This window comes from Engystomops pustulosus, chromosome 8, assembly GCF_040894005.1.
Source record: "Engystomops pustulosus chromosome 8, aEngPut4.maternal, whole genome shotgun sequence".
In the NCBI taxonomy this organism is placed as follows: Eukaryota; Metazoa; Chordata; class Amphibia; order Anura; family Leptodactylidae; genus Engystomops; species Engystomops pustulosus.
In genome coordinates, this window is record NC_092418.1 from 31,395,241 (window position 1) to 31,422,020 (window position 26,780).

Below are 26,780 nucleotides of genomic sequence, written 5' to 3' on the forward strand. Positions count from 1 at the left end.
TTTTTGCATGATGAAATATTATAGAGTTTTTCAATATACTTTTTGTGTAAATTACTCACTGTTTTCTAGATCTCTGCTTGCTGTCATTATATAGAAAGCTTCTATGTTTATTTCCAGTGGACAGAATTTTGACCATGGTCACACAGGTGCGGGGCTCGTTAGTATCAGAGAGAGTAATCGGAGGTGTGTGATATAACGAGCCGTGCACCTGTGTGACCATGGTCAGATTTCTGCCCACGGAAAGTAAAACAATGAAGCTTTCTATAAGATCTAGAAAACAGTGAGTAATTTACACAAAAAGTATATTGGAAAATTATATAACTTTTCATTATACCATGAAAATTTATTTGCTGAAATGGAAATAACCTTTAAAGAAACACGATTTTTAGACTGTGCAGTGTAACAATTGTCAGGATGTTCTCTGATCAGAGTATCTACAATTGCCACAACTTTACTTCAATTAGCTACTGATGTACATGCCTTATCCCAGATATACTTTGCATTTTAGTATCTTTTAGTGATTTTTTTTGGACAGGTTTGAAAAGTGGAATAAAAAAGGAAGGATATTGACCCACAAAGGAGATTGTTTAATTTTTAATAATATAACTTAATGATTATTAGAAGGTTTCTTACCCACAAACACGACAGCTTTCCTCCCAACAGGCGGCCCATACAAGCCCTTCCTCCGGCGATCTAGCTTGGAGAATATGATATCCTGGGTCTGGTTGGCTGAGGTTCTTGCTGAGAAGTTGATGCAGTTGGCAATATATTTATCTTTTGGAAGCTTTATTAAGAAACTGTTTGTAATGGCGGATTTCCCGGTTCCGGTTGGTCCGACAAACAGCAAAGGAACAGAATGTTCTATGTATACGTTTAAGAAAAAAGACTGTCTAGCCGTTTCCATTGTAGGTATAATGAGGTCAGATACCTGGGGAAAGCAAATGATACATTTATGTAAGGCCAGTGTCACACAAAAATAATATGGATGCATTTTTGCCTATATTATGGCTGTATGACATTGCATTAGCAAATACGGAATTTTTTAAACTACGCCCCTGTTCCTTCCAAGACCAAACCCCTTTTGACGCTATACCCTTTTAATGTTCGAGTTGTAAAAGTGACTAAAAACTTGATAGATGCAATGCCAGGCATTTAAGATGACTTACAGCGCAAATTACAACAGAACACTATGGGGGTCATTTACTAAGGGCCCGAATCGCTATTTTTCATCGGGTTTCCCAAATTTTACCGATTTGTGCCATCTTTCCCTGAATTGCCCTGGTCTTTTGGCGCACGCGATCGGATTGTGGGACATCGGGGCCCGAATGCATGTGACGGAAATTAGGGGGCGTGGCCATTCAAAAACCCTACGGATTCGGAAAAAACGCAGAATTAAAAAAAAAAAAAATGTGTCACTTGACACGCGCTTACCTGAACCAGTAATAGGATAGTGAACTCCGGCGGACTTCAGCGCAGCAGCGACATCTGGTGGACATCAAATTGACAACATCCCTAGGTAGGGGACAACGACTTAAGGGCTCATTTCCATGTGGGGGCTGTTCGATTTGTGAACGGATTTTGGTTCTGAACGATACTTTTGTACATCCTAACAACCATTCTACCCACAGATTAAATAGCTACATCAACTGTAAATCAAGAGATGTAATCTATGCCTTGGTTTGCTCCTGTCCAAAAATATATGTTGGCCAAACAGGCCAGGAACTCAGAAGACGGGTCCAACAACATCTGTCAACGATTACCACATCAGCAAGAGACCACGCCAATGGTAAGACCCTTACCACAGTAGCCTCACACTTTCTCCATGTACACCAGGGCAAAAATACGGACTTAAAAGTCTGTGGGATGGAGAAGGTTCATCGTAACATTCGAGGGGGCAGTCACAATAAGAAATTACTCAGAGCCGAGTCCAAATGGATATTTCAATTGGACACATTAGCGCCCAAGGGCCTGAACGAGGATTTACTCTTCACCGGCTTCTATAAGGATTAGTTTCACATTTCCTCACAATTTTTTTTTTCACTTTAGCACAACACATCCCCACACTATTTCCCTATTTCATATCTTTTTCATGTTTTTTCCCATACACTTCATCCTCACGACGTACAGCACATTACACACCACATTTCACAATGACATTCCACCTGGTTCACCACTGTAATAGACTACACACCATAGACAACACACACACATCCATCTAGACCTATCACTCTACCTCCACACATCACCCATTTACACTTAGATGTCATCCATTCACCCACACACCGACCACTCTCACGTTTCCTTTCTTTCCCCGTCTCTTACTCCCCTCTATTTCCTTCTGTTCTCCCGTCCCCCTTCATTCACTTCTCCTCTTCCCCCTTCTTCCCTCCCCCCCCCCTTTTTTCCCCCTTTTTTTCCAACTTTTCCTCTCTTCTCTCTATTCTTTCTTTTCATCACGTGTTTATGGTCCTCCTAAGATTTATCTATTTATTCATTTGTTTAGGACCTCTTCCTCAGATTTGGTTTGCTGTTTTTTCACATCTGTTACATGTATCTTCACAGTGATCTAATCCGACGTTGATATCATCATTATGCTTTCATTGACAACATTGATCTCTGCCTACCAACCTAGGATGTGACGAAACCCCCTCCTTACTTCACTGGACAAGACTCATTCCTTGTAAGGACTTGCTGTTTACCCACCTCCTCGAATAATCGAGTTGTCTGGCCTGCCACGCCTGGACCTTCCGTTGTCTCCATGTCTGCTGCGCCCCAATTTTCTTTAACAATTATGATACTTTATGCTATTTAAGCTTTTAATATATATATATATATATGCTTTCTCAAATTGATTGACTAATGATATATTTTTTCTATGTTTATTTATACATATTATTCTATTATGGTTTGGCCCACCTCCAGTGCAGCCCCATCCGCGTGCCTACCTCCTTCTATCTTGCATTTCATAAGCCTTATTCTCAGCTAATGTTAGGTGATATATAAATATTTTTCAAATATTTTATTTTTTCCATTTTTCTGTTTTATCTATTTACTATTCAACTTTCACGTTTTTTGTGATGTAAGTACTTTCTATACATCACGCTAGACATTTGGGTGCTTACACTGAGGCTTACCACATAATTCCTTTATTTTTTGTAACATGGATTGGACCACACTTTATCCATACGTCACTTAATATTAATAATTTCTCTAATTTACAGAGGTATCACTTTCAGCGAATATACCTTTTTCATGCACAGATATTGCTTCGATAAGGCTTTACACAGAGGGATGACGTCCCTTCACCATACCCTCCTTTTCACCTAATATCTCAAAATATTACTACCTGATTGTCTATCTTGTTTACCTACTTTTGCGCCGAAAAAGAATTCATCCTTGTAAGTCGGCAGGTCTTTGTGCCGCGATTGTTGTTTTGTGTATCAACCTTTTATACTTGCATCTTCTGTATGACTTGGTTAAACTCAAATTTTTATGCCGAAAAGGCATCTACTCTTGTAAGTCGGCAGTTTTCTGTGCCGCGATCGACGAGATGTGCCTTAACCTTCTTCATATATGAGTTACTTGCCTGATCTGATCACATACATCAGTGATCATATATTTTCATTTGTCACCCTATGAGTGTCGATATTCATTATTGTAACTTAACCATTGTTGCGCCGTTACATTAATATATCTCTTCACCTTTTCTTTTATTATCGATACTTTTATTTTGATAAACAGGGACATAGTGATTATCTATTTACATCTATATATTTGGGCACAACTATACTCGGTGCTCTTTCTATCATGCACCTTATTTGCATCTATTGGACACTTACAACCTGAGCCACAGATACACATCTGTGTCCATTTTTGGCGCACGCGTCAAATTTTTGGCGCACGCGCATTCAATCTTTACTCTATGCGCATGAGCGCCCTGCAAATTCCGGTTACCGGCTATGTCACTTCCGGTACCTGGAACGCACGCCGACAGCAGAATTGGGAGGCGCGCGGTATGAGGGCTTAATTTGGAGGTGGGTCCTTCCCCTATATATATCTTCCTATGCACTGTCCACTTTTACCCCTGAGGAAGCCTGCCTGCACAGGCGATACGCGTGGGGCATCTTTCCTCCAGCACCCTCCCTGACTGCACTATGCACTTTAGGTAAATATTCTTACTATTCTCTTCATGGCCAAGCTACTTATATTCATATGTCTGCACATTTATTTAGGTTATTTTTGACTGTTGTTAGTCTTGTGCCAAACCAGGTTTCATGGCCTGATATGTACATCATATTCACTTCTCATTTTGCATTGAGATCAGGGTTGGTTGCTGGACCACAGCACACTTAGTGCCTTTTAAGTGTTTTTATGTATATATTTTTTGATTTAATAAAGGATTTGTTACAATTCATATACATCCTGTCTTGTTTCTGTAATTTACTGCCTTAATTTGGGATGTTTTTGCTGGGGTCTTCTTTGCCCAGCTTTACTTTTTTAGACCCTTTTTTTGTCAAATCTGGTGGACATCCTCGACAGAGAACGCGCCGCTGGATCACGACAGGACCGGGTAAGTAAATGTGCCCCTATATGTCTGCTATAACTTTTGGCACAAGTTAGAGAAAACCCTGTCCTGGCCTGCACTGGTCTCCGACCCACTGTGCCCACTGTTTTAAGAAAGTGTTATGGAGAGTATAAAATAATAATGTAACACTTTGCTTAAAACACAATCACAGGTTTTTGCACAGTAATAATGCTTGTTGAAGTATTTGTCATTTAAGCTGTAGCTGAGTTATTTTTCAGCATTTTTATTCCATAAGTAATAGCTGCAAGCTAAACAATTACTATGTAATGTGTATAGGCATCTTAGGATCTGACTGTAATCTCCCATTCAAATCTGAACAAATAGCCTCGTAAAGAAAAAAAAAAAATTATGTTGCTCTTCTGAAAATGACCATGAAAACTAGTTCCGCTGGAAAGGATATTGAGGAAACAATCAGCCATTACTTGCAGGTCAAGTGGTGATCACACAAGTTCATGCCTCTTATTGTATAATGGGTTATCTGTAGATGGTTTTATTTATGGGATTAACAAAGATGCTGAACTGATTGCGGCATTGACTGTACTATAATGATATAAACTATTAGCCATTCCCATATACATAAAGAAGGCCTGTACATTACATTTTCCAATATACTTTCTGTATCAATTCCTCACAGTTCTCTAGATCTCTGCTTGCTGTCCTTCTATAGGAAGCTTTTACTGCTTACGCCCAGTGGACAGAAATCTGACCATGGTCACACAGGTGCACGGCTCGTTATATCACACAGCTCTGATTACTCTCTGTGATACTAACGAGGCGTGCACCTGTGCGACATCACATGACCAGCGACAGATTTCTATCCACTGGACGTAAGCAGTAAAAGCTTCCTATAGAAGGACAGCAAGCAGAGATCAAGAGAACTGTGAGGAAATGATACAGAATGTATAGTGGAAACTTGTAGAACTTTTCCTTACAATTATTTGCTGAAAGGGGACATTTTTTTTCTATAGATGACTAATAATTCTAAAACATAATATAATACAATGAAGTGAAATTTAAAGACAGATGGAGGCGCTACACATTACAACATATGGAAATAGTATTCTTCTCTAACTATTTGATCCATTAGAGCTAACAGAGAAACTAGTATGAAATGAGCATTCTGTGCAGTGCTACATTATGACATATAATGGGGGACACATTTTCTGTTATAATGACACCCCTGCTGTGTACACTGGAGAGTAGTGGTCTGATAATAGTCTATAGTTGACATTGGAGAGATATTCTATTCCAAGTTCCGTGGGACAGAACTGCCATTAAACAACAAGATTCATTTAATAAGATTGGCGCTATTATATAAAAGCACTTTGCAGTATAAGATAATGAAGGGATGATGCAAACTTTCCCTGAACTGTTCCTTAAACTATATACTGTTTGGCTTCCTTCGACAAAAGGTAAAAGTTTGTTTAAAGTTTTTTTCTAAGATTATTAAAAATAGGATGCCCACCCTATACCAACCAGCAACAAGCTCCACCCCTGAGGAACAATACAGATTATAATGTAATTTTAACAAATTCAGACAAATTCTTTGAAATTAGAATCTACATAAATTAATTTAAGCATCCTTGGTCTCAAGGAATTGAAAATTTAAGTCCACTACATATATAATTGCAGCTTTTCCTCCCGTTACCCCACCTCAATGCCAAATGAACGTAGGGGGGCGTGGTGTAGGCCATGCTGGGATGTGAAACCCTGTGCTGGCGCACTAGTTGTAGCCTGTGCCTGGAACTGGTTATAGACCAATTCTACGTCAGGCAGGGCCTAAAATGATGTATGTGTGTTTGCACTTGATGATGTAGATGTAAATTAAAGGGTATATTCCAGCCTTTTCTTTATTGATTTTAAATGAGTAAGGTCTGACACCTGGTCCCCGCATAAAAATCTGCTGTTTGAAGAGACCAGAGCATTTGGACAACTTCTGTAGTTTCTCCACCAAGCCCTGTACATTGTGAAGTGGCTGTGATTGGTACAGCAGTGTTACTTTATGTGCTGGAATACATTTCAATGGAAGGGATCAGCAAGACCCCACACGTGACATGCATGGTTCTGTTCTGGAGACTGAGCATCATTTTTCCTATCTTTTACATCTACTACAAAATCTACAATTAAAGGGGTTGGCCACTTTACCTTATTTTTGTATGTAAGTGTGGGGGGCAGGGTATTAGGTAATTTACCAATATCCATCTGTTAAAAATACTTGACAACCCTTAAAGTTCCTGGCAGGGTGATTGTTCATGGACAAATAAAGATCACATAACCCTCCATCTAAAGCCGAGTAAAGCCCGGCTGATGAGTTAAAAGGAAGCTTAATTTTTTTGTATCAATAAAGCAATGCAGAACTTTTAATAGATGTATATCTGTAAATTATAATAAATGATACTAATATCCTGCTGCGCACACTTACACACACATTATAAAAAACATAAGGTAAATTGGCCAATCCCTTTAATAGCAGTGTCACATATTCCTTTGGTTCATGCTACAGGTTATTTCCTTTGGACTAGGTACAAGGTATGATATTCGGCATCACTAGGGAACACCAAGACACAGTTGTGTATGGAGTTATGTTTTTGTATTTCTGTCCATATTTTTAACATGCAAGATGATACATTTATCACTGAATCTAAATGATGATTTATGTAGGCACTGAGCGTCTTTTGTACCTTTGCTGTAGGAGTAATTGTCATTTCCTCTTTGGTAATATAATCCGTCCATGTGTTCCACTGTCCGCTGGCATGCTTGTGGAAATAAAAGTCATATACAGTTCCTGAAAATCAGAAGCAAGACAAAGTCAGTCTTACACATGTTAGTTTTTCTATTTAAAAGGAATCTGTCACCACAATTTACCTACCCAAGCTAGCTGCTATCGTAAGCATAACTAGGGGATGAAGGGCCCCATAGTAGGCTTGTGAATGGTGCCTCCTTTCCCCCTTAAAAAAATATTCATATTTCTATACTCACATGTGAGTTACAATCACACACAGTATATACTAACCATGCATACAGCATATACACACATACATAGAGTACCTATACACATATGCATCATATACACAGACATACCATGTACAGGCATACAGCATCTACACACCTAATACCCCAGATGCTGGGGCCCCCTGAAGCTATGCCCCTGGCTGTTATGTTATGTAGGGCAAAGCCCATACATTTGGATTTATTATCCAGCTGTTTCTCCCATGTTAAAACTACACTTTAAAAATATGCAAATGAGGCTGAATTGCTTTTGTGGGCATTAGCAGATGTATCTAACATAGAAATTAATTTGGGCGTGTAAATAATGGTGACAGATTCCCATTAAGATTTTATTATATTTTTAAATAATATTTCTGCCCCTGCATTCAGCTGTTATTCATGTTATACCTGTATAGACACTGTTCTGGTTCCTCATGGCAACCAATCAGAGCTCAGCTTTAATTTTATAAACAGCTGTGAGCATATGAAAGCTGAGCTCTGATTGGTTGCGATGGGTAACTGGAACAGTTTTGCTCTCTTCCACTTATGATAAATCTTCCTTACCAATGTTCAGTGAGGAAGACTACAGGAGGGACTACAGACTTATTTTTTAACTAAACAATTCATTTACAAACATATCCAACAAACTTTTTTTGGCAAAATGTCAATGTCATGGCATTCGACTTGACAATGATAATGCCATGTACTCTGCTCAGTAATTTTTACTTTGTTCACTAGGTACACAATTCTTTCTTTTTTCATAATGGGGGTCATCTACTAAGGTCCCGATTCGCGTTTCCCGACGTGTTACCCCTGAATTGCCCCGGGATTTTGGCGCACGCGATCGGATTGTGTCGCATCGGCGCTGGCATGCACGCGACGGAAATCGGGGGGCGTGGCCGAACAAAAACCAGACGGATTCGGAAAAACCGCCGCATTTAAAAAAAAAAAATCTGTTGCGGAGCTTGCACTTACCTTCACTCAGCCCGGCTCGGTGAACTCCAGCGCGTTCCGATGCTTTTCAGCACAGCAGCGCCACCTGGTGGACGGCGGAGGAACTACTTTAATTAATCCCGGCCGGACCCGAATCCAGCGTAGAGAACGCGCCGCTGGATCGCGAATGGACCGGGTAAGTAAATCTGCCCCAATATGTCCAATGAGTGCTTCCATAACTGATGGTAGAGTTTATTGGTGCAGGAGGCTGGGTAGCAGTGAATCGCTGGAACGCGTCGCTGGATCGCAAATGGACCAGGTAAGTAAATCTGCCCCAATGTGTTTAATCTGTTAATTCCCTATTCAGAGAGATATAACTATTTTTTGCTAAAAATATTTACTAAGCTTTATGCTTTTAATGTCATGACTACCTCGCTCTGGAAACAAATTGTTCTTGGTTAATTTAACACTCTTTGGGCGAGGGTGCTGGTCGTCCATTCCCATTAGTAGGTTGCGGTAGAAAACATCAAACTTCCTCCTACTGTCTCCATTTATGGTTCCTCCAATGGTCCACACCAAAGCAAATAAGAAAAGACCTTGTAACCACAGTGTTATCTGCTGGCTGGACAAGGGTTCTCTGCCGTCCTCTTCAGATCTGATTATGTCATCTGCAACATAACAAGCCATAAGTTAAAAAGAAAATTGAAATCCCAGAAAACATCTGTAAAGTGGGTACTTTTAAGAGATGGGTAAAGAAGGATTGGGTATGTTACATTTCAATATGCACAATGCTTTGTTCTTCATAGATTCAGGCAATGTGGTAGTAATCTTATATTTGTTATCCATGGTTCCCTTCTTTTTAAAATTAACTTTTAAATTATGCTAATGAGCCAAACGTGCTCTGGGGGCAATAGCAGAGCCTGTGCAAGGAGCATTTCTCCCTCCCACTGTGAATCATAATTTAAAAAGTTGATTTTAGAAGGAAGGAGGCCATGGATAACACATATAAGAAGATTACCACAGTCACAGTGCCTGGATCTAAGAGTAAGTTCCTCTGGTTTATCATGGGTGATTTTTATTGTATATTTCCTTTAAAGAAAATCTACCATCTGTTTTTATGCATTGTAAACCAAACATACCTTGAGAATGCTGTAGCTACACTTATGCAGAAACATATCTTGTTTAATCCCTGAACCGAGTGGTTCTGCTCAAAAAACAATTATAAAAATCAGAGCCTCGTTATCATAATTTTATCATAGTTTTTTTTTTTAGCAAAACCACTCTGTTCAGGGATTTAACAACAAGCTACAACATTCTAAAGGTATGTTTGGTTCATCATGCATAGAATCAAATGGTAGATTTCCTTTATGGAGGATCAGCTTTCGCCTGAACTACTTTAATGCCCCTTCTCTCTGCTCTGAGTAAAAGCTGTAACAGGTTTCTGCTGCAATACTACAGTAGTCACTCAGTGCAGTGAGAAGAGTCTGTTCTGCTACCCAATAAATAGACCAAAGAGTAATACAGTGTGAGGAACTCCCCCCCCCCCCCCCCAGTGCACTTAAAAAGCCTCATCCTGGAATAGAAATCTATTATTCAAAGCTCAGCTCCCACTTACAACACTGAATGCTGAGGCTGCTTTCAAACATGGACAAAACTGCAGAAGATTCCCTTTAAAGTACAGCCTTTATATTCTTTACCTTTAGCCTGAATATTGTAAAAATTGTGTTTGGTAGACAAAGCAATAACCCAGGTCAGGAATAGTTCACTGGGCCATTGCAAACATTTTCATTGGAGTATTATAGCCAATATCTAAAAATAAAAGCATTTGCTTCCTATTGATGTCACATTTTTCCTCTCTTTGTAATTGAATGATGTCCTTTATTGAGTCTCTTCAAAAGCAACTAAATGGTACAAATCTCCTAAGATGCTTAGTTCTAAGAAAGGCAGCCTAGCAATCCCCAGAAGGAGAACAGTGAAAGCGAAGAATATAAAAAATGGAGAGAAATGATGTATACAGTATAATCCACTCGGGAGCTATAATACTGACTGCAGTGACATGGTTAAATCATAAAATCTCTGAATATCCAATCATGAAAATAAAAATTAACAAGCGTACCGATCAGACAGGTATACAGCCGCATCATGCTGTATGTCAGGTGGATGGGAGAAGTCTGCACCAGAAATTTACATTCCAGACGGATGAAGTTCAAGCATGGCTGCACGAGCCAGTTAAACATGTCATTAATCTAAAAGTAAAATAAAGCACAACACAAAAGTGAAAACTGTTATCACTTAGAAGCAAAACTTTACGACAGAATATAAAACTGGGAACAGACTCCTTTGTATGTGTCAGATTCAGGTAGCGATTACAAACTCTGCGTGCAGAATTCTTATTTTCAAGAGTAGAACAGAAGGCATAGAATTAAAATTTTATAGAAAAACATTACAAATCAGGAGGATGAGGGAAGGCCCCTTATAATTGGCTTTCTCATACAAACTCATGTATAGAAAGTAAATAACAAAGGGTGCCTTAAGGTGACTGTCTTATAGGCAGTGGCATAGGGGCCACCCAAAAATCAAGGAATCCTCCAGTGTGCCCTGGCACATAATACTGGACCCCATAGATAAAGAAGAAGACAAACTAATTTGGATGCTGGTGGGATCTACTTCATGGGGGGATGATGATGGGTTGAACACTAGCGTGACACTAGTTAGTATTTTGCAGTATATATGCAGATTTTAACAGAAAATTCGGATTGGATCTACCTTTTGAAATCACATGCACTCTCACCTAAAGCAAGTCTGCAAGCGAATGAGAAGTCAAAAGGAATGTCTGCTGACTTAAAGGACATCTTCCACCATGATCAAGGATTGTAACAAAGCACACTAAGATGCTGTTGGGATCAGCTATAATGACCTCATGCACAGGACCCAGAGGTGAAGGGAGGACGGGTGAGCCCTCCTCAACCCTTTCCTATCCATATAAAGCCGAGTAGCCGCTGCATTCTGGCAAAATATACAATGTGGGTCATTTGCTTAGGGCTCGATTCGTGTTTTCCCGGCGTTTTACCCGATTATTTCCAATTTGCGCCGATTTTTCCTGAATTGCCCCGGGATTTTGGCGCACGCAATCGGATTGTGGCACATCGGCGCTGGCATGCGCGCGACGGAAATCAGGAGGCGTGGCCGAACGAAAACCCGACGGATTCAGAAAAACCGCTGCATTTTAAAAAAAAATTGGTCGCACGCGCCATACTTACATGCACCAGGAAGAGATCAGTGAACTCCGACGCAACTCGGCGGACCTCTGCGCAGCAGCGACACCTGGTGGACATCGGGCGCAGGACCTTCATGAATCGCCGGAAGACCCGAACGCTCGTCGGAGAAGCCGCCGCTGGAACGCGAATGGACTGGGTGAGTAAATGTGCCCCAATATGTCTGATATTTTCACAGCAGCCGCCTGGCTAGGTCATGGTGCGGTGAGACACCACCAGATCACCGGACATCACCACGTCGCTTATGTTAAAGGTTAAAAAAGGTTAAAATGTTTTTACGGCGGGTTACCCAAATTTTTCCGTTTTGCGCCGTTTTTTCCTGAATTGCCTCGGGATTTTGGCGCACACGATTGGATTGTGGCGCATCGGCGCCGGCGTGCACGCGGCGGAAATCGGGGGGCGTGGCCATACGAAAACCCGACGGATTTGGAAAAACCGCCGCTTTTAAAAAAAAAGTGTCGCTTGACACGCGCTTACCTGCACTCGGCCGGCATGGTGAACGTCAGGGCATTCCGAGGAACTTCAGCGCAGCAGCGACACCTGGTGGACATCGGGGGAACTCCCGGAAGACCCGAATCCTCCACACAGAACGCTCCGCTGGATCGCGACAGGACCGGGTAAGTAAATATGCCCCATTGTGTCATGCATGCTGCGATCCTGATAATGTAGTCTCATAACATCAACATAGGACCATCAAGTCCTGCTCAAAGCCCTTGTGAGTCGCTGCGTGATCCTATTCACTCTCACTTTCTCCATATGATTGGGAGACAAGAGGCACACCGGTCATCACTGATTGTCACAGAGAGGATTCTCTAGACTGTAGGTAATGGGGCGGTTACTGTATGTTGTAATTATATATTGTATATTAATGAATTGTCAGTGTTTGGGGGTAGGTGAGCAGTAGGCAGATGGATAGATGTGATCCAGGGAAATAACCAATCTCCATACTTGGGGTCAGGAAGGAATTCTCTCTGAGGTGGAGATCTCCAGGGGTTTCTTTGCCTTACTCTGGATCACTGGGTTGTGACCTCCAGCCACAGCGCCCATTATTTAGTGCCGTATTATACAAGCCATTATTGTTAATGCTCCTCTGTTCATTGCCAATAAAAGATTTATATTCAGAAACTCAGGTGTCTCTGCATTATTTCATCTTACAGCAGAGAGGTTACAGCATCAAGTAAAACATATTAGGGATATGAGTTACATAACCCTTACATACACCTTATATACATCAGTCATACACATCATACTTAGAACATACACACATTGCATACGCTTTTATTATTCATACACCCTTTGTAAATTATACACATACACTCACCGGCCACTTTATTACATACACCTGTCTAACTGCTCGTTAACACTTAATTTCTAATCAGCCAATCACATGGCGGCAACTCAGTGCATTTAGGCATGTAGACATGGTCAAGACAATCTCCTGCAGTTCAAACCGAGCATCAGTATGGGGAAGAAAGGTGATTTGAGGCCTTTGAACGTGGCATGGTTGTTGGTGCCAGAAGGGCTGGTCTGAGTATTTCAGAAACTGCTGATCTACTGGGATTTTCACGCACAACCATTTACAGAGAATGGTCCGAAAAAGAAAATAAATTCAATGAGCGGCTGTTCTGTGGGCGGAAATGCCTTGTTGATGCCAGAGGTCGGAGGAGAATGGGCAGACTTGTTCGAGCTGATAGAAAGGCAACAGTGACTCAAATCACCACCCACCCGTTACAAACAAGGTAGGCAGAAGAGCATCTCTGAACGCACAGTACGTCGAACTTTGAGGCAGATGGGCTACAGCAGCAGAAGACCACACCGGGTGCCACTCCTTTCAGCTAAGAACAGGAAACTGAGGCTACAATTTGCACAAGCTCATCGAAATTGGACAGCAGAAGATTGGAAAAAACGTTGCCTGGTCTGATGAGTCTCGATTTCTGCTGCGACATTCGGATGGTAGGGTCAGAATTTGGCGTCAACAACACGAAAGCATGGATCCATCCTGCCTTATATCAACGGTTCAGGCTGGTGGTGGTGGTGTCATGGTGTGGGGAATATTTTCTTGGCACTCTTTGGGCCCCTTGGTACCAATTGAGCATCGTTGCAACGCCACAACCTACCTGAGTATTGTTGCTGAGCATGTCCATCCCTTTATGACCACAATGTACCCAACATCTGATGGCTACTTTCAGCAGGATAATGCGCCATGTCATAAAGCTGGAATCATTTCAGACTGGTTTCTTGAACATGACAATGAGGTCACTGTACTCAAATGGCCTCCACAGTCACCAGATCTCAATCCAATAGAGCATCTTTGGGATGTGGTGGAACGGGAGATTCGCATCATGGATGTGCAGCCGACAAATCTGCGGCAACTGTGTGATGCCATCAAGTCAATATGGACCAAAATCTCTGAGGAATGCTTCCAGCACCTTGTTGAATCTATGCCACGAAGAATTGAGGCAGTTCTGAAGGCAAAAGGGGGTCTAACCCGTTACTAGCATGGTGTACCTAATAAAGTGGCCGGTGAGTGTAGATCATACAGACATCACATACACCGTATATATCATTAATGCCTCTTATATACATCATAGAACATACGTAATATTCACTGTACACATGATATACCTTATATACATCATACATTATATATAGAACTTATATGACATACATACACCTGGGGGTGTCCAGTGCTCAGTCAGGCCATGCGCCACATTTAAAATGCAAAGTCCACCAGAAATGTGTCGCTCGACCCATTTTAAAGGTGCACCAAAAATAATAGTGCACTTTGTCGGGGCAGTGCGGAGGGCGTCAAATCCAGGTACTTGGGCAAGAAATCAAGAATCTGGCACCCCCGGAACACTACACAGGCAAACTGAACATGGTACAGAATGCACTGTTCTTAGTAAATGTGGGACATTCTCATTTAAAGAAGAGCAAAGCAGAAGAATTGACATTCAGGCATTCACATTCAACTACGATCATAAATGGGTAATGATCATTTGGTTGATGATTATCCAAAGTTCCAATAGATAGACGTAAACAGGACATGTGCTTGAAGCTGGTTGGCACAGGTGTTGTCAGTTTTGGACTACAGTTTCTTTACATAACTTAAGGGAATGATGTTTATGTGTCTGTGTATAAGGCCGTTCTGCTGATATGAAGAAGAGGTTGCTCACCAGTCCTCTATCCTTGGACTTTACCACAATAAACACCTCCTATTTTATGAGCACTAATGTTGGGGGATAGTTTTGAAGAAGCATTTTGGGATATGTTCACGTAATGCTCACAAGACTCCTTCATATGAGGTTGTTATCTGCTAAAGGACCTACCGGAAGACTCTCTCGTCATCTGGTGGACCAATTATATAATGTAATATTAATAATACGACCTATCAGGGTATTTAGATACTGGTTGAAGCTACATTCACATGGCTGTGTGCATGTTAGGCCCAGAGATGGGAAGGGGGTGCCCTCCCCACCCCTCTGCTCTCCATTGACAGACTGACTCCATTGACCATTGGCTGACTCAATTGCACCATGTAACTGGGTGCCATAGATATCAATAGGGTCCGTGATCAGGCCACAAATTGTGCAGCCAGATCACAACCCCTATTACACTCATGTGAATGGGGTCTAATAGTATTCCAATTTTGGCCCATATGATGGGATACCTAGTTTTCCTCGGATAATGCTCACCCATGTGTAGCGTAATGTAATTATAGCCTATTGAGCGTTTTTTTTTAAACTTTTTTGGTCCTGGCAACCCACAGTAGAGGGAAATTACCAATATACATACATGTGATGAACACGGCATGCAAATTGCTACTCTACAAACATGACTTGGACACTGGCGCTGATAACAGAGTCGCTGTCAGATGACTGAGAAGACTGCGTGTGTCTTCTTTCTGCGGCGATCTAGCATGAACATGAATTATGGATAAAAAAAGACACAACCGATACAGGATTTCAGCGCATCACCTATTCTGACAGGATGACCTTTAAGCCACCCAGTCCTCTTTAAAATTTGATATCATGGTTGCTGTTTGATATGTATTGCTCTAGCACAGCTCCATGAGGTTCTCCCATTAAAAAAAAATGTTCATTTACTGTAGTCACCAATGATGCTTCTACATCCATATTTTTCATCTTGGTATATCTTATGGAATCTTTTGAATATCTGGTAGAAAGACTCCCATGCAGTATCCAATTCTTGATAATCATCTTCACTGGAGTGGGATGCAACAAAATGTTTAATATGCACACAATTCTTATTTTATTTTGTATGTACCTAAAAAGTGGAAATCGCTAGCAATATTTGGAACAAAAAATATAACTACTTCCTATGAACAAAGCAAAACTATGGCAACCGTGATAGCACATTGCAACCATGCAGCAAGAGTTTGTATTTGCTTCAAAGTTCCTGATTGTGACATTCACAAATAAATTAACTTGCAACACTCATTAAATTTCACCTGTTAGAATGAAAATGTAGTGTAAATTACAGACAGCAGGAGTAGTGGAGCAGATCGTACATAGTGTCCTATCTGCAGGCAGTATGTTATAAAGCGGGAGTAGTGGAGCAGATCGTACATAGTGTCCTATCTACAGGCAGCATGTTATAGAGCATGTTATAGAGCAGGAGTCTGCAGGCAGCATGTTATAGAGCAGGAAGTGCTGAGACTATTGTACATAGTGTCCTATCTGCAAGAGGCATTTTATAGAGGAGGAGTAGCTGAACAGATTGTACAAAGTGTCCCATCTGCATGACCTGCAGATAGAGAAAGAGGAGCTCAGCAGATTGTACATAGTGTCCTATCTGCAGGCAGTATGTTATAGAGGAGGAAGAGCTGAGCAGATTGTACAGTGTCCTATCTGCAGGCGGCTGGTTATAGAGCAACAGGAGCTGAGCAGATTGTACTTAAGGCCAATCTACAGGCAGCATGTTATAGAGGAGGAGGAGCTGAGCAGATTGTACATAGTGTCCTATCTGCAGGCATTATGTTATAGAGCAGAAAGAGCTGAGGCGATTGTACATAGTGTCCTATCTGCAGGCAGCATGTTATAGAGCAGGAGTAGCTGAGAAGTCTGTAAATAGTGTCCTATCTACAGGCGTCATGTTATAAAGCAGGAGTTGCTGAGGAGATTGTTCATAGTGTCCTATCTGCAGGCAGCGTGTTATAGAGGAGGAAGAGCTGAGCAGATTGTACAGTGTCCTATCTGCAGGCGGCTTGTTATAGAGCAACAGGAGCTGAGCAGATTGTACTTAAGGCCAATCTATAGGCAGAATGTTATAGAGGAGGAGGAGCTGAGTAGATTGTACATAGTGTCCTATCTGCAGGCAGCATGTTAAAGAGGAGGAGTAGTGTAGCAGATCGTACATAGTGTCCTATCTGCAGGCAGCATGTTATAGAGCATGTTATAGAGCAGGAGTCTGCAGGCAGCATGTTATAGAGCAGGAAGTGATGAGACTATTTTTACATAGTGTCCTATCTGCAAGAGGCATTTTATAGAGGAGGAGTAGCTGAACAGATTGTACAAAGTGTCCTATCTGCATGACCCGCAGATAGAGAAAGAGGAACTGAGCAGATTGTACATAGTGCCCTATCTGCAGGCAGCATGTTATAGAGCATGTTATAGAGCAGGAGTCTGCAGGCAGCATGTTATAGAGCAGGAAGTGCCGAGACTATTGTACATAGTGTCCTATCTGCAAAAGGCATTTTATAGAGGAGGAGTAGCTGAACAGATTGTACAAAGTGTCCTATCTGCATGACCTGCAGATAGAGAAAGAGGAGCTCAGCAGATTGTACATAGTGTCCTATCTGCAGGCAGTATGTTATAGAGGAGGAAGAGCTGAGCAGATTGTACAGTGTCCTATCTGCAGGCGGCTTGTTATAGAGCAACAGGATCTGAGCAGATTTTACTTAAGGCCAATCTACAGGCAGCATGTTATAGAGGAGGAGGAGCTGAGCAGATTGTACATAGTGTCCTATCTGCAGGCATTATGTTATAGAGCAGAAAGAGCTGGGGCAATTGTACATAGTGTCCTATCTGCAGGCAGCATGTTATAGAGCAGGAGTAGCTGAGCAGTCTGTAAATAGTGTCCTATCTACAGGCGTCATGTTATAAAGCAGGAGTTGCTGAGGAGATTGTTCATAGTGTCCTATCTGCAGGCAGCGTGTTATAGAGGAGGAAGAGCTGAGCAGATTGTACATAGTGTCCTATCTGCAGGCAGTATGTTATAGAGGAGGAGGAGCTGAGCAGATTGTACGTAGTGTCCTATCTGCAGGTGCCATGTTATTGGGCAGGAAGATCTGCATTGATACATTTTTATACTCTTTGATAAGAGATGCTATAAGTTGTATTATACATACATAGGGGCATTTCTGTTTGATAATAAATGCCCCTATGTTCTTATAAATGTTCTTTCTATTTTATGATGACTGACTGCCCTCAATGTATTAGTGTGCATAGAGAGATAGCTGGCAATCTCTGATAGGACTGTCTCCCTAACTTTATAGCAACACAGACAGAGATATGAATGCATAATATGTGGCTTATGCTGACTTTTTCTCACAAACTGTCATATTAATTTACTCAGCCCTGTAAAATACTGCCTGCAGACTACTCCACATTTTCATGGTGACAGGTTTCCTTTAAGCATCAAATGTAAAGTATAGCTGCATATTTGTCAACCGAAGACAGAATTTAGTCAGTGTGCATATAATTCATCTTGAATTGTTATTTCCTTACCAATTCCTTGTGTTCAGACATGAGATGTTTCGGCAGAGTGTTCATGTAGGAATCTTTCAAAGGATTCCATCCGAGCTGGTGGGGTTCCATATAGATCATCCCACACCTGGATGGTTTAAAAGAGAAAAACACAACACCCTGAAGCAAAAAGATGAGACGTGCTGTGCAAATGCAGACAGTAACTACTCCAACCTGACCATTTGATGCAAATCCAATTACCTGCTCACAGTTGCTGGGGAAGCTTGCTCCAAGTCAGCAGGCTCAAAAATTAGGCTCATCTTAGAATTCATCTGAATGATTTCTCCGCTCATCAAGCACAGCTAAAGGGAAGAAATAATGATGCCAATTACCATTTATTGACCATTCTTCAGACCCATCCAAACACTGACTTACCTCCCTATTCGAAACACAATGAAAGGCTTCACATTTAGGATATGGTATTGTATAACTTAATGGAAAAAGGAAATGTATGGATTGCAGAAGAATGTTTCCAATATCAATCACCTCATGCAAGTCAATTCTAAACAGTCATCAATAATAAGATCAATAATATCAGTCAAGTACAAGGTCACAACATCAAACTCTAGAGATGTCATTACCTTCTTATTGTCATCCAGGACGGTATTCATATTTTCGATCCACACAGCATCTACCGGGCCATCAAATATAATCCACTTCCTGTCATCCGTAGTAGAGGACGCATGTTCTCGGAAAGTAGTCGCCAATACTCCATCCGTCCACTCGTGACTCACGGGATCGAAGCATCCATATAGCTGGCCCATAGTAATGGCTTTCGGATTGATCACTCTGAAGTCCACAGCAAACTCGTCCATTGATTTGGCTAATAAATAAAAACAATACGACTCAGAATCAATATTTTAAGTAGTAAATTCTACTTCATTTCTTAAGATCTATACTCTCATATTTTAAAGAGGTCTACTATACTTTTCACATTTTTCCATAGAAGACATATAAGACACTGCATACAAGACAATGGGGCAGATTTACTTACCCGGTCCATTCGCGATCCAGCGGCGCGTTCTCTGCGGTGGATTCGGGTCCGGCCGGGATTCACTAAGGTAGTTCCTCCGACGTCCACCAGGTGGCGCTGCTGCGCTGAGCTTCCCCGAGGCCCGCCGAAATGCACTCAAGTTCACCGGCCTATTCCTAGTGAAGGTAAGTGCAAGTCTTGCAACACTTTTTTTTAAAAAATGCGGCGGTTTTTCCGAATCCGTCGGGTTTTCGTACGGCCACGCCCCCCGATTTCCGTGGGGTGCATGCCAGCGCCGACTTACATACAAATTCGACTTACAAACCTACAGAACCGACACTATAAGGCGCACCGGAGTATAAGGTGCACCATCAATAAATGCCTGCTAAAATGTCTAGGTTCATATTTAAGGCGCACCTGATTATACGGATGAATGACCAGCAGGTGGCAGACCTGTGCACAGTTCAAGGCAGTTGTTGTCTGTAAGTACGGATCATATATAAGGCGCACTGGACTATAAGGCACACCTTTGATTTCTGAGAACTGCCTGTATTCTGAGTCACAATTTTTAGCATATCTGTTATCCAAACCTCTGCAGAAGTTATCCCAGGATGACTGAGGTGAGTGGACACTCTTCCTTCTATACCTCCTTTCTATAGAGATCTCTATATTTCCAATGTGACGCAATGTACATACATATATCTCACTTATTGGTACTGCCATGTAATGTACTTGGTTTAAATGCATTTTAATGTAATGCATGTCCCTTTTATAATTCCTGTATCCAATTACTGAAGATATTAAAGGAAATCTACCATCAAAATCTATCATGATGAACCAGGGAAAGTTACTCATAGATACAGGCACTGTGGCTTTGATAATCTTATATTTGTTATCCATGGCCTCCTTCCTTCTAATATCAGCTTTGCCCATAGCAGGGCCCTCTGTGATTTGACTTTACAGACTGTTACAATGTCTCACCCTCCACCCTGCTCTCCCAGCACTTGTGCACTTGCTGTTCACTGCATAAGTTCTGAGGGAGCAGTGGGGAGGGTGAGACAGTGTAACAGGTTCCTTAGCAGAATTTTAAAAGTTGATTTTAGAAGGAAGGAGGCCATGTAATATATAGCATATTAGCACAGTCACAGTGCCTGGAAGTACAAGTAAGGGCCCCTGGCTTATTAAGATTCATTCTAATGATCGTAGATTTCCTTTAATAGCAGATAGACTATATGCTACTATAAGATTGTTAGTATGACTTTCTTGGTGGACCATTTGATTATCACATTCCAGAATTCGGGGTCTGTCCGCCTGTCCCATAAAGTTGGGAGCTATTCTCCGGAAAGTCACCTGATCCTCTATGATTTTGTTGTGTGGCCCTAGTATCATTATTGTTGGACTTACCTGTGTGTAAGTCAGCAAGTGCTCCAGCCAGGACTTTATATGCACAAGTCTTCCCCCCCATAGGATCTCCGACAATCATGAAGCCGTGACGCACAAGCATCATTTCATAAATCTGCCATTGAAGAATATAAATATATGAAAATTGCTGTGAAATATCAAGCAAGAAAACAAATTTGCAGTTCATATGAGATCTTTAATTTAATTTCCCTAGGAAACATTTTGCCGCATCCTGGTGAGAATATCTACTTTGTATTCTTGTTAGGCCTGATATACACAGCGCAGGGAGGGCTCGGGGAGCGTCTGTAGAGATACCAGTAGATGACAGGAGATGGAATCTGATTCGCGGTACATACCTGCATCATTTACTTTCAATAAGATATGAAGCAGATAAATGAGAACATTACATTATCAGCCGGATACAGTCAAAATGTCAATTAGGCTGGTACATAAATTTATATAACAAAGTAACAAAAATGGCAACAATCTATTTAAAATTTGAGTTGTAAAGAAAGTGATAAAAATATTTATGTTGTTAGTGAATATGGAAAACTCTTCTTCTGGGTTCAATGTCTTGCTGTGTACATGTGCACAGATATTTGGGGAAAACTGTATTTGATCTCTGGCTCAGAGAGGAGAATGGCTGCAGGTGCCCTGCTGTGTCGGCATAAACAATAGCTGCAGCACTTGTAGGGGCTTTAGGACGTACTGTTCCCTAAACACTGATGTCCCAACAAAATTATTGACCCCCTATTCATTAAATAGGACATGTCAGTGGGGTCAGTCCTCCAGTGATCATAATAATGGTGGACCAAAGACCTCCCTGAATCACCAAAGTAAATGAAACAATACACTCCATTTATTTCTATGGGGCTGAGTATTAGACACAAATGTGAATAGGGATGGTTCGGGAGGATTTTGGTCCTCAATTCTTCCAATCAAACCAGTACGTAAATCTTGAGTGATCTAACACATAGGGGGAAGATTTCTGATGCATCAGCGTTCATGACCTGATGATGTTTTTGACCGCCGTGCTTGATGGTGGACAAAACTGTGCCTGGCAGAGTTTTGAGTAAACATTTGCAAACATAACGTGAATGTTCTCAGACTTTTAAAAATTGCCGAGACGTGGGGCAGGAATACCGTGTGCTCGCCAACTCGGCCGGCTGCTGCATCCCTTCACGCCCCCCACCTATCTGACATGAAGGTAGCTTAGAAGTACTGATAAATCTCCACCATAACCTTTATCCTGTGGATAGCGGGACAACCCCTTTAAGTGTACTTCTAGTGATTAAGAGTATGTAAGTTAATATTTAAAAAAAATGAGTGCTATATGTCAGTATGGTTTATATTCGATGGAAGACGGAGATCCCAATAGTCACTGCCTTCAGGGAGAGACAAAATAACTAAACAGGGAATTATATTTTTGTTTGTGTGATTATAAAGACTTGAATGTTAATAGAGTCCTGTTATAACAGCAGCCTCACCTTGCAGCAAAGTACTAACAGTGTATTGTGAGCAAGTGGGTTCCTTGAAACAGGGTGACCAGACTGCAATCTGTAATTCTGTTATAAATGCAGAAGTAGAAGAGATCTTTCGTACAATGATCTCAATGCTAAATGGGTTTCCTATCTGTGAGTTAAAATATTTAATCAAAGTATGATTTAAAGGGAATTTATTGTCAGTTTTTAACCCATTAAACAACTAGCCTCCTCAGTAAGGGCATGAAATATCCTTTCTAGAATTCGCTGCCTCTTGTATGAAATCTCCCCTGTTTACCTTTAAAAAATCACCTTCCAAAATCATGAGAAAATTAGCAAAAAGTCATTTTTGATACAGTTAAAAAAAAGCGTGAATTATGTTTTTATCTTCAGCTATCATTTATAACTATGTCTTTAACTACCTGTATTCCTGGTTCTTTAGCTCACACACAAGCCTGAAAGATTAGATTCTTATCTTTAATATAGCACCAGTGGCATGTTTCTCGGTGCTATGGGACCACATATATCTCAAAGCATCTAAAGTGACACTCCTGTAGTCTCTAAACTTGATTCATATCTGGAAATATAACTCTTCTCTGAGATTTTTCATCTCCTATCTGATCGGGCTAGTAGTTTAATGGGTTTAAATTTAGTGACCCTTTAATTGGGTCACACTCCCAGAAGAGTTATATATTTTTGTCATACAACTAGGATGCCTGATGATAAGTAGAATGGAAACCACGGACCCCATTTTATTTTGTTGCTGCAGTCTTGGGGAAAGGAGATGTCCCTATGACCGCATTCCCTGGCTGATCGTGAGGGTACCAGAGGTGATCTAGCTTTATTGACTATCTACTGCATAGATGATTAATACTTCCGGGCAGAATACCTCTTCAATGAGTAACATAATGTAAAAAATGTTGGAGACTGCTGGTATGAACAATGTAATAAAAGATCCGGATAATGGAGTTAATTACTTCCGAAGTTCTTTGATTTTATGTACTTGCTTGTAAAAGAAATTTTCTTGGAGCAACAATGAATTATTGATGGCCCCAGTTGTAAAGATTTATGATCTCTAACCCTCGGTGTTTATACGCGCAGTAATTCTGATGTTCCAAATTTCCATAAAAATCACCCAAGAGGAGAAGAATTATGATGGCTCTGCGGATGCTATGAATCAGCTCATTTACCACGATGTTTTCGCATTATTTAGCTACTTTATTACTACTGAGTTTTTTACTTCTGTCATTTACTAACAATCAAAACTGTCATCTCTTGGTGCTGACTAGCATCCACATCTATTACTACACCTATCAGTAATAAATTACATTCATAGTGCGTAGTAATAGGATAGTAAATAAGAGACACATTTATGTGTTGTGTGTGGCTTTTTGGATCTACTGGGTACAATGTCAAGAAGGTTTTCAATGTTCTACCAATTACAGTCAACTTTGGCTTCAGATTTTATCCCTGATCCAAGATTTTGGGAACCACAACTTTGTATAGCCGTTGCATTTTTTTACACTGTATAAGCAAGTTTTTATATGGATGCATTCGATTGCGCCCCAAACCAGATGTAATTTGTGACAGACAACTGGATGACGTGCACATTTTAGAGACTTTTAATAGGTTTGTCTACAATGGAAGTGGGTGTGGCTTTTTAACAGGCTTGGCTTAATTTTTAATCTTATGCGCAAAAACTAGGCCCACAGAGCGGTACTGTAAATGGGGTTGTCAGACACTTGTCTCACTTTTATACAGTGGAAATTTCGATAGCTTCCAATATATAAATATGTGTGAAAAGTAACAAGATTGTTTCTAGAACTTCCATAAAGGCCTCATGCATATGACCGAACATGGTGGCCATGAGATAATCGCACAAATTGTGGCCATCTCATGGCTACCATTGACTTCTAACATGCACAGTCACAGTGCTTACCCCATCATCTCCACCAGGACATAATCCCTGTTTATGGCCTGTTTCAGTAGACGGTCGCATGCATATGGCCAAAATTCTATTTTGCATTGTGCATGTATGACTGGTGCTCCATACAACACGGAGTTATAAAGTGAAAACAATGAGTAGACTAGAGATAACCTCCAGTAGGGGCTGGAGGAGGCCATTGACCTAAAGTAACGTGAAGGACAGTCTCTTCCAGTGTAATATTTGTCAAAGAAAAATGTCAAGATAAGATATGTAGCATCACCTGGATTATCTTGCCAATAAACCACGGAACAGGTTGGAGATTCATTTTGGCAATATTTTCTTTGAGGGCCTGAATAAAGAGGTCATAATCTGGCTTTGGTAGAACCACTCCGGGGAACAGATCAGAAATGATGCCCTGTAAAGAGAACACAACACGCATGTAAAGACCACAGAAATAGAGAAAATAATTTCACTATGACCGGAGCTCCCAATATTCTTCTTCTCCCTCTTTATTCCATCTTTCTACACATGTAAAGAGTTCTTGATGTTATCCATTCATCCATTATTCTCATACAAGGTATGTACACCCAGGACACCATGGACAACAGAATATTCCATCAGTAATGCAGCCCTGCAAGAAGGCATGGATTGGGCCAGGCCTGTTCACTGGGGGTACCAAATTCATATTGAATTTAAAGGGGCTTTTAAGTTAGAAAGTTATCCCCTATCCACATGATAGGGGATGACAAGCTGACTGGTGAGGGTCCAACTGCTGGGATTCCCACGGATCATGAGAATGGGACCCCCACTAATCCACTAATGGGAGGAGTGGCAAGATGAGCATGCATCCTACCGCTCCATTCAATAGTATGGGAGCATTGGAAATTGTTGGGCATAGGACTTGGTTTTCTCTAGCACTCAATGCCAGAGAGAGCTGAGTGCTCTACTAGACAACTTTCAACACTCCCATACTATTGAATGGAGCGGCAGGATTCATGCTCTGCCTGCCACACCATTAATTAGTGACAACAGAAGCCTTGTTGTCCAAATTGCTAGGGTCCCAGCAGTTGGACCTTAACCAATCAGCTTATTATCCCCTTGGGATAGGAGATAACTTGCTAACTTTTTAGAACCTCTTAATGTACAGTGACCCCAAGTTTGACGCCAGAATGAAGAAGAATGCAGAAAACACAAGAGCCTGCTTTGCCAGTTTAGCATCCCCTTCCTTCCAGGATAGGATCCATATATACAGAAGCTTACAGGGGCTAGGACGAGCTTTGTTTATTAGGCACCAGGAAACAGGAGAAGCTGAGCACAAAGATAGTTGTGATCTATCTCCTGGTAGCTATCCTCCGGCAATGCCCACCATGGCTGACTTGTCAGCTCAGCATTACTTTTTTCTAAGTTGATACATGAAAAGAACTTTGTGGTCTCTTCAAACAGATGATCGTCAGGGGAACCAGGTACTCACAGATCACACATTGGTCACCTATCCTAAAGATAGGAGATCATTTAAAAAAAATCCTTGAGAATCCCTTTCAAGATCACGAACCAGGGACATAGTAAAGCTTTCCAGGAATTGTATCTCACAGAATTGTGACTGTAACCAATCATTTTTAAGTGATTATATTAATAGGTGTAAATTCTGCTGAACAGCCGGCCCTCAACACTGTCTTATTACAGAGGGCCACTTGGTTAAAATGTTCCAGCACATATGAACCAGTGAGATAATCCGTCTTACTTTACTGACATTTCTGTTCTCGCAGATGCCTACCTCTCATCTGGAATATCATTAATGCCAGTCATGGAGATAATGGATGAATCTGTGAGTTACAGATCTGTCTTACATGTTCTGGCAGTATAATGGGATATTAGAGTCTTCCCACAGAGTTTGATGGATACATCATTACCTGTTATTAAATTACAAGTGAGAAACATCTATTGATACACTGTAAGGGAGATGGATTTCTGTTTTACAATGAAGACAGAAAATCCAAGCAACCTTGTAGTAATAAAAGTGTGTTTAATATGTGTATAATTGAAAGGGAAAATATATACATTGAGTATTGAGTAACAGATACCAACACAGCTTCCACTAGAGGGAACAACTACATTTGTAGCAAATATCCCCCTCTAGTGGTGGCTGCATACAGCTAGATTTCCACAATGCAGCTAGTCGTGAGAACCACACTCCCAGGCCTTCATTTTTCTGTTGCTTTTTAATGCTCATAACAAACTTAAATTTTGATGACAATTATCAGATTGGTCAGTGTCACTGCAGCGCAGATTCAATTCAAAAGCATCATAGCTGATCTGCAGTAACTTGGTCAGACCACTACACAGAAAATAGAGCTGTTTGCATCCTGTATCATTCTCTGTTTATTGGCTATTGTGATCAATGAGTTTGCTAAGTGTTTGAACCACATGAGTGTAATATTAGAAACCTATTC

The 26,780-nt window shown here is 41.0% G+C and overlaps 1 protein-coding gene across 3 annotated transcripts in view; it reads right to left on the reverse strand.

Annotated features, from left to right (window-relative positions):
• DNAH3 (dynein axonemal heavy chain 3) overlaps window positions 1–26,780 on the reverse strand; it is a 272,966-nt gene that overhangs the window by 59,067 nt on the left and 187,119 nt on the right. For all 3 annotated transcript variants that reach the window (XM_072120542.1, XM_072120545.1, XM_072120544.1), the window contains exons 35-43: window positions 24,611–24,745; window positions 20,926–21,037; window positions 19,130–19,371; window positions 18,750–18,850; window positions 18,531–18,636; window positions 10,623–10,752; window positions 8,938–9,174; window positions 7,267–7,370; window positions 634–928 (exon numbers count right to left, since the gene is read on the reverse strand). In XM_072120542.1, the coding sequence (XP_071976643.1) occupies window positions 634–928; window positions 7,267–7,370; window positions 8,938–9,174; window positions 10,623–10,752; window positions 18,531–18,636; window positions 18,750–18,850; window positions 19,130–19,371; window positions 20,926–21,037; window positions 24,611–24,745 (1,462 nt within the window). The remainder of the gene's footprint in view (window positions 1–633; window positions 929–7,266; window positions 7,371–8,937; window positions 9,175–10,622; window positions 10,753–18,530; window positions 18,637–18,749; window positions 18,851–19,129; window positions 19,372–20,925; window positions 21,038–24,610; window positions 24,746–26,780) is intronic.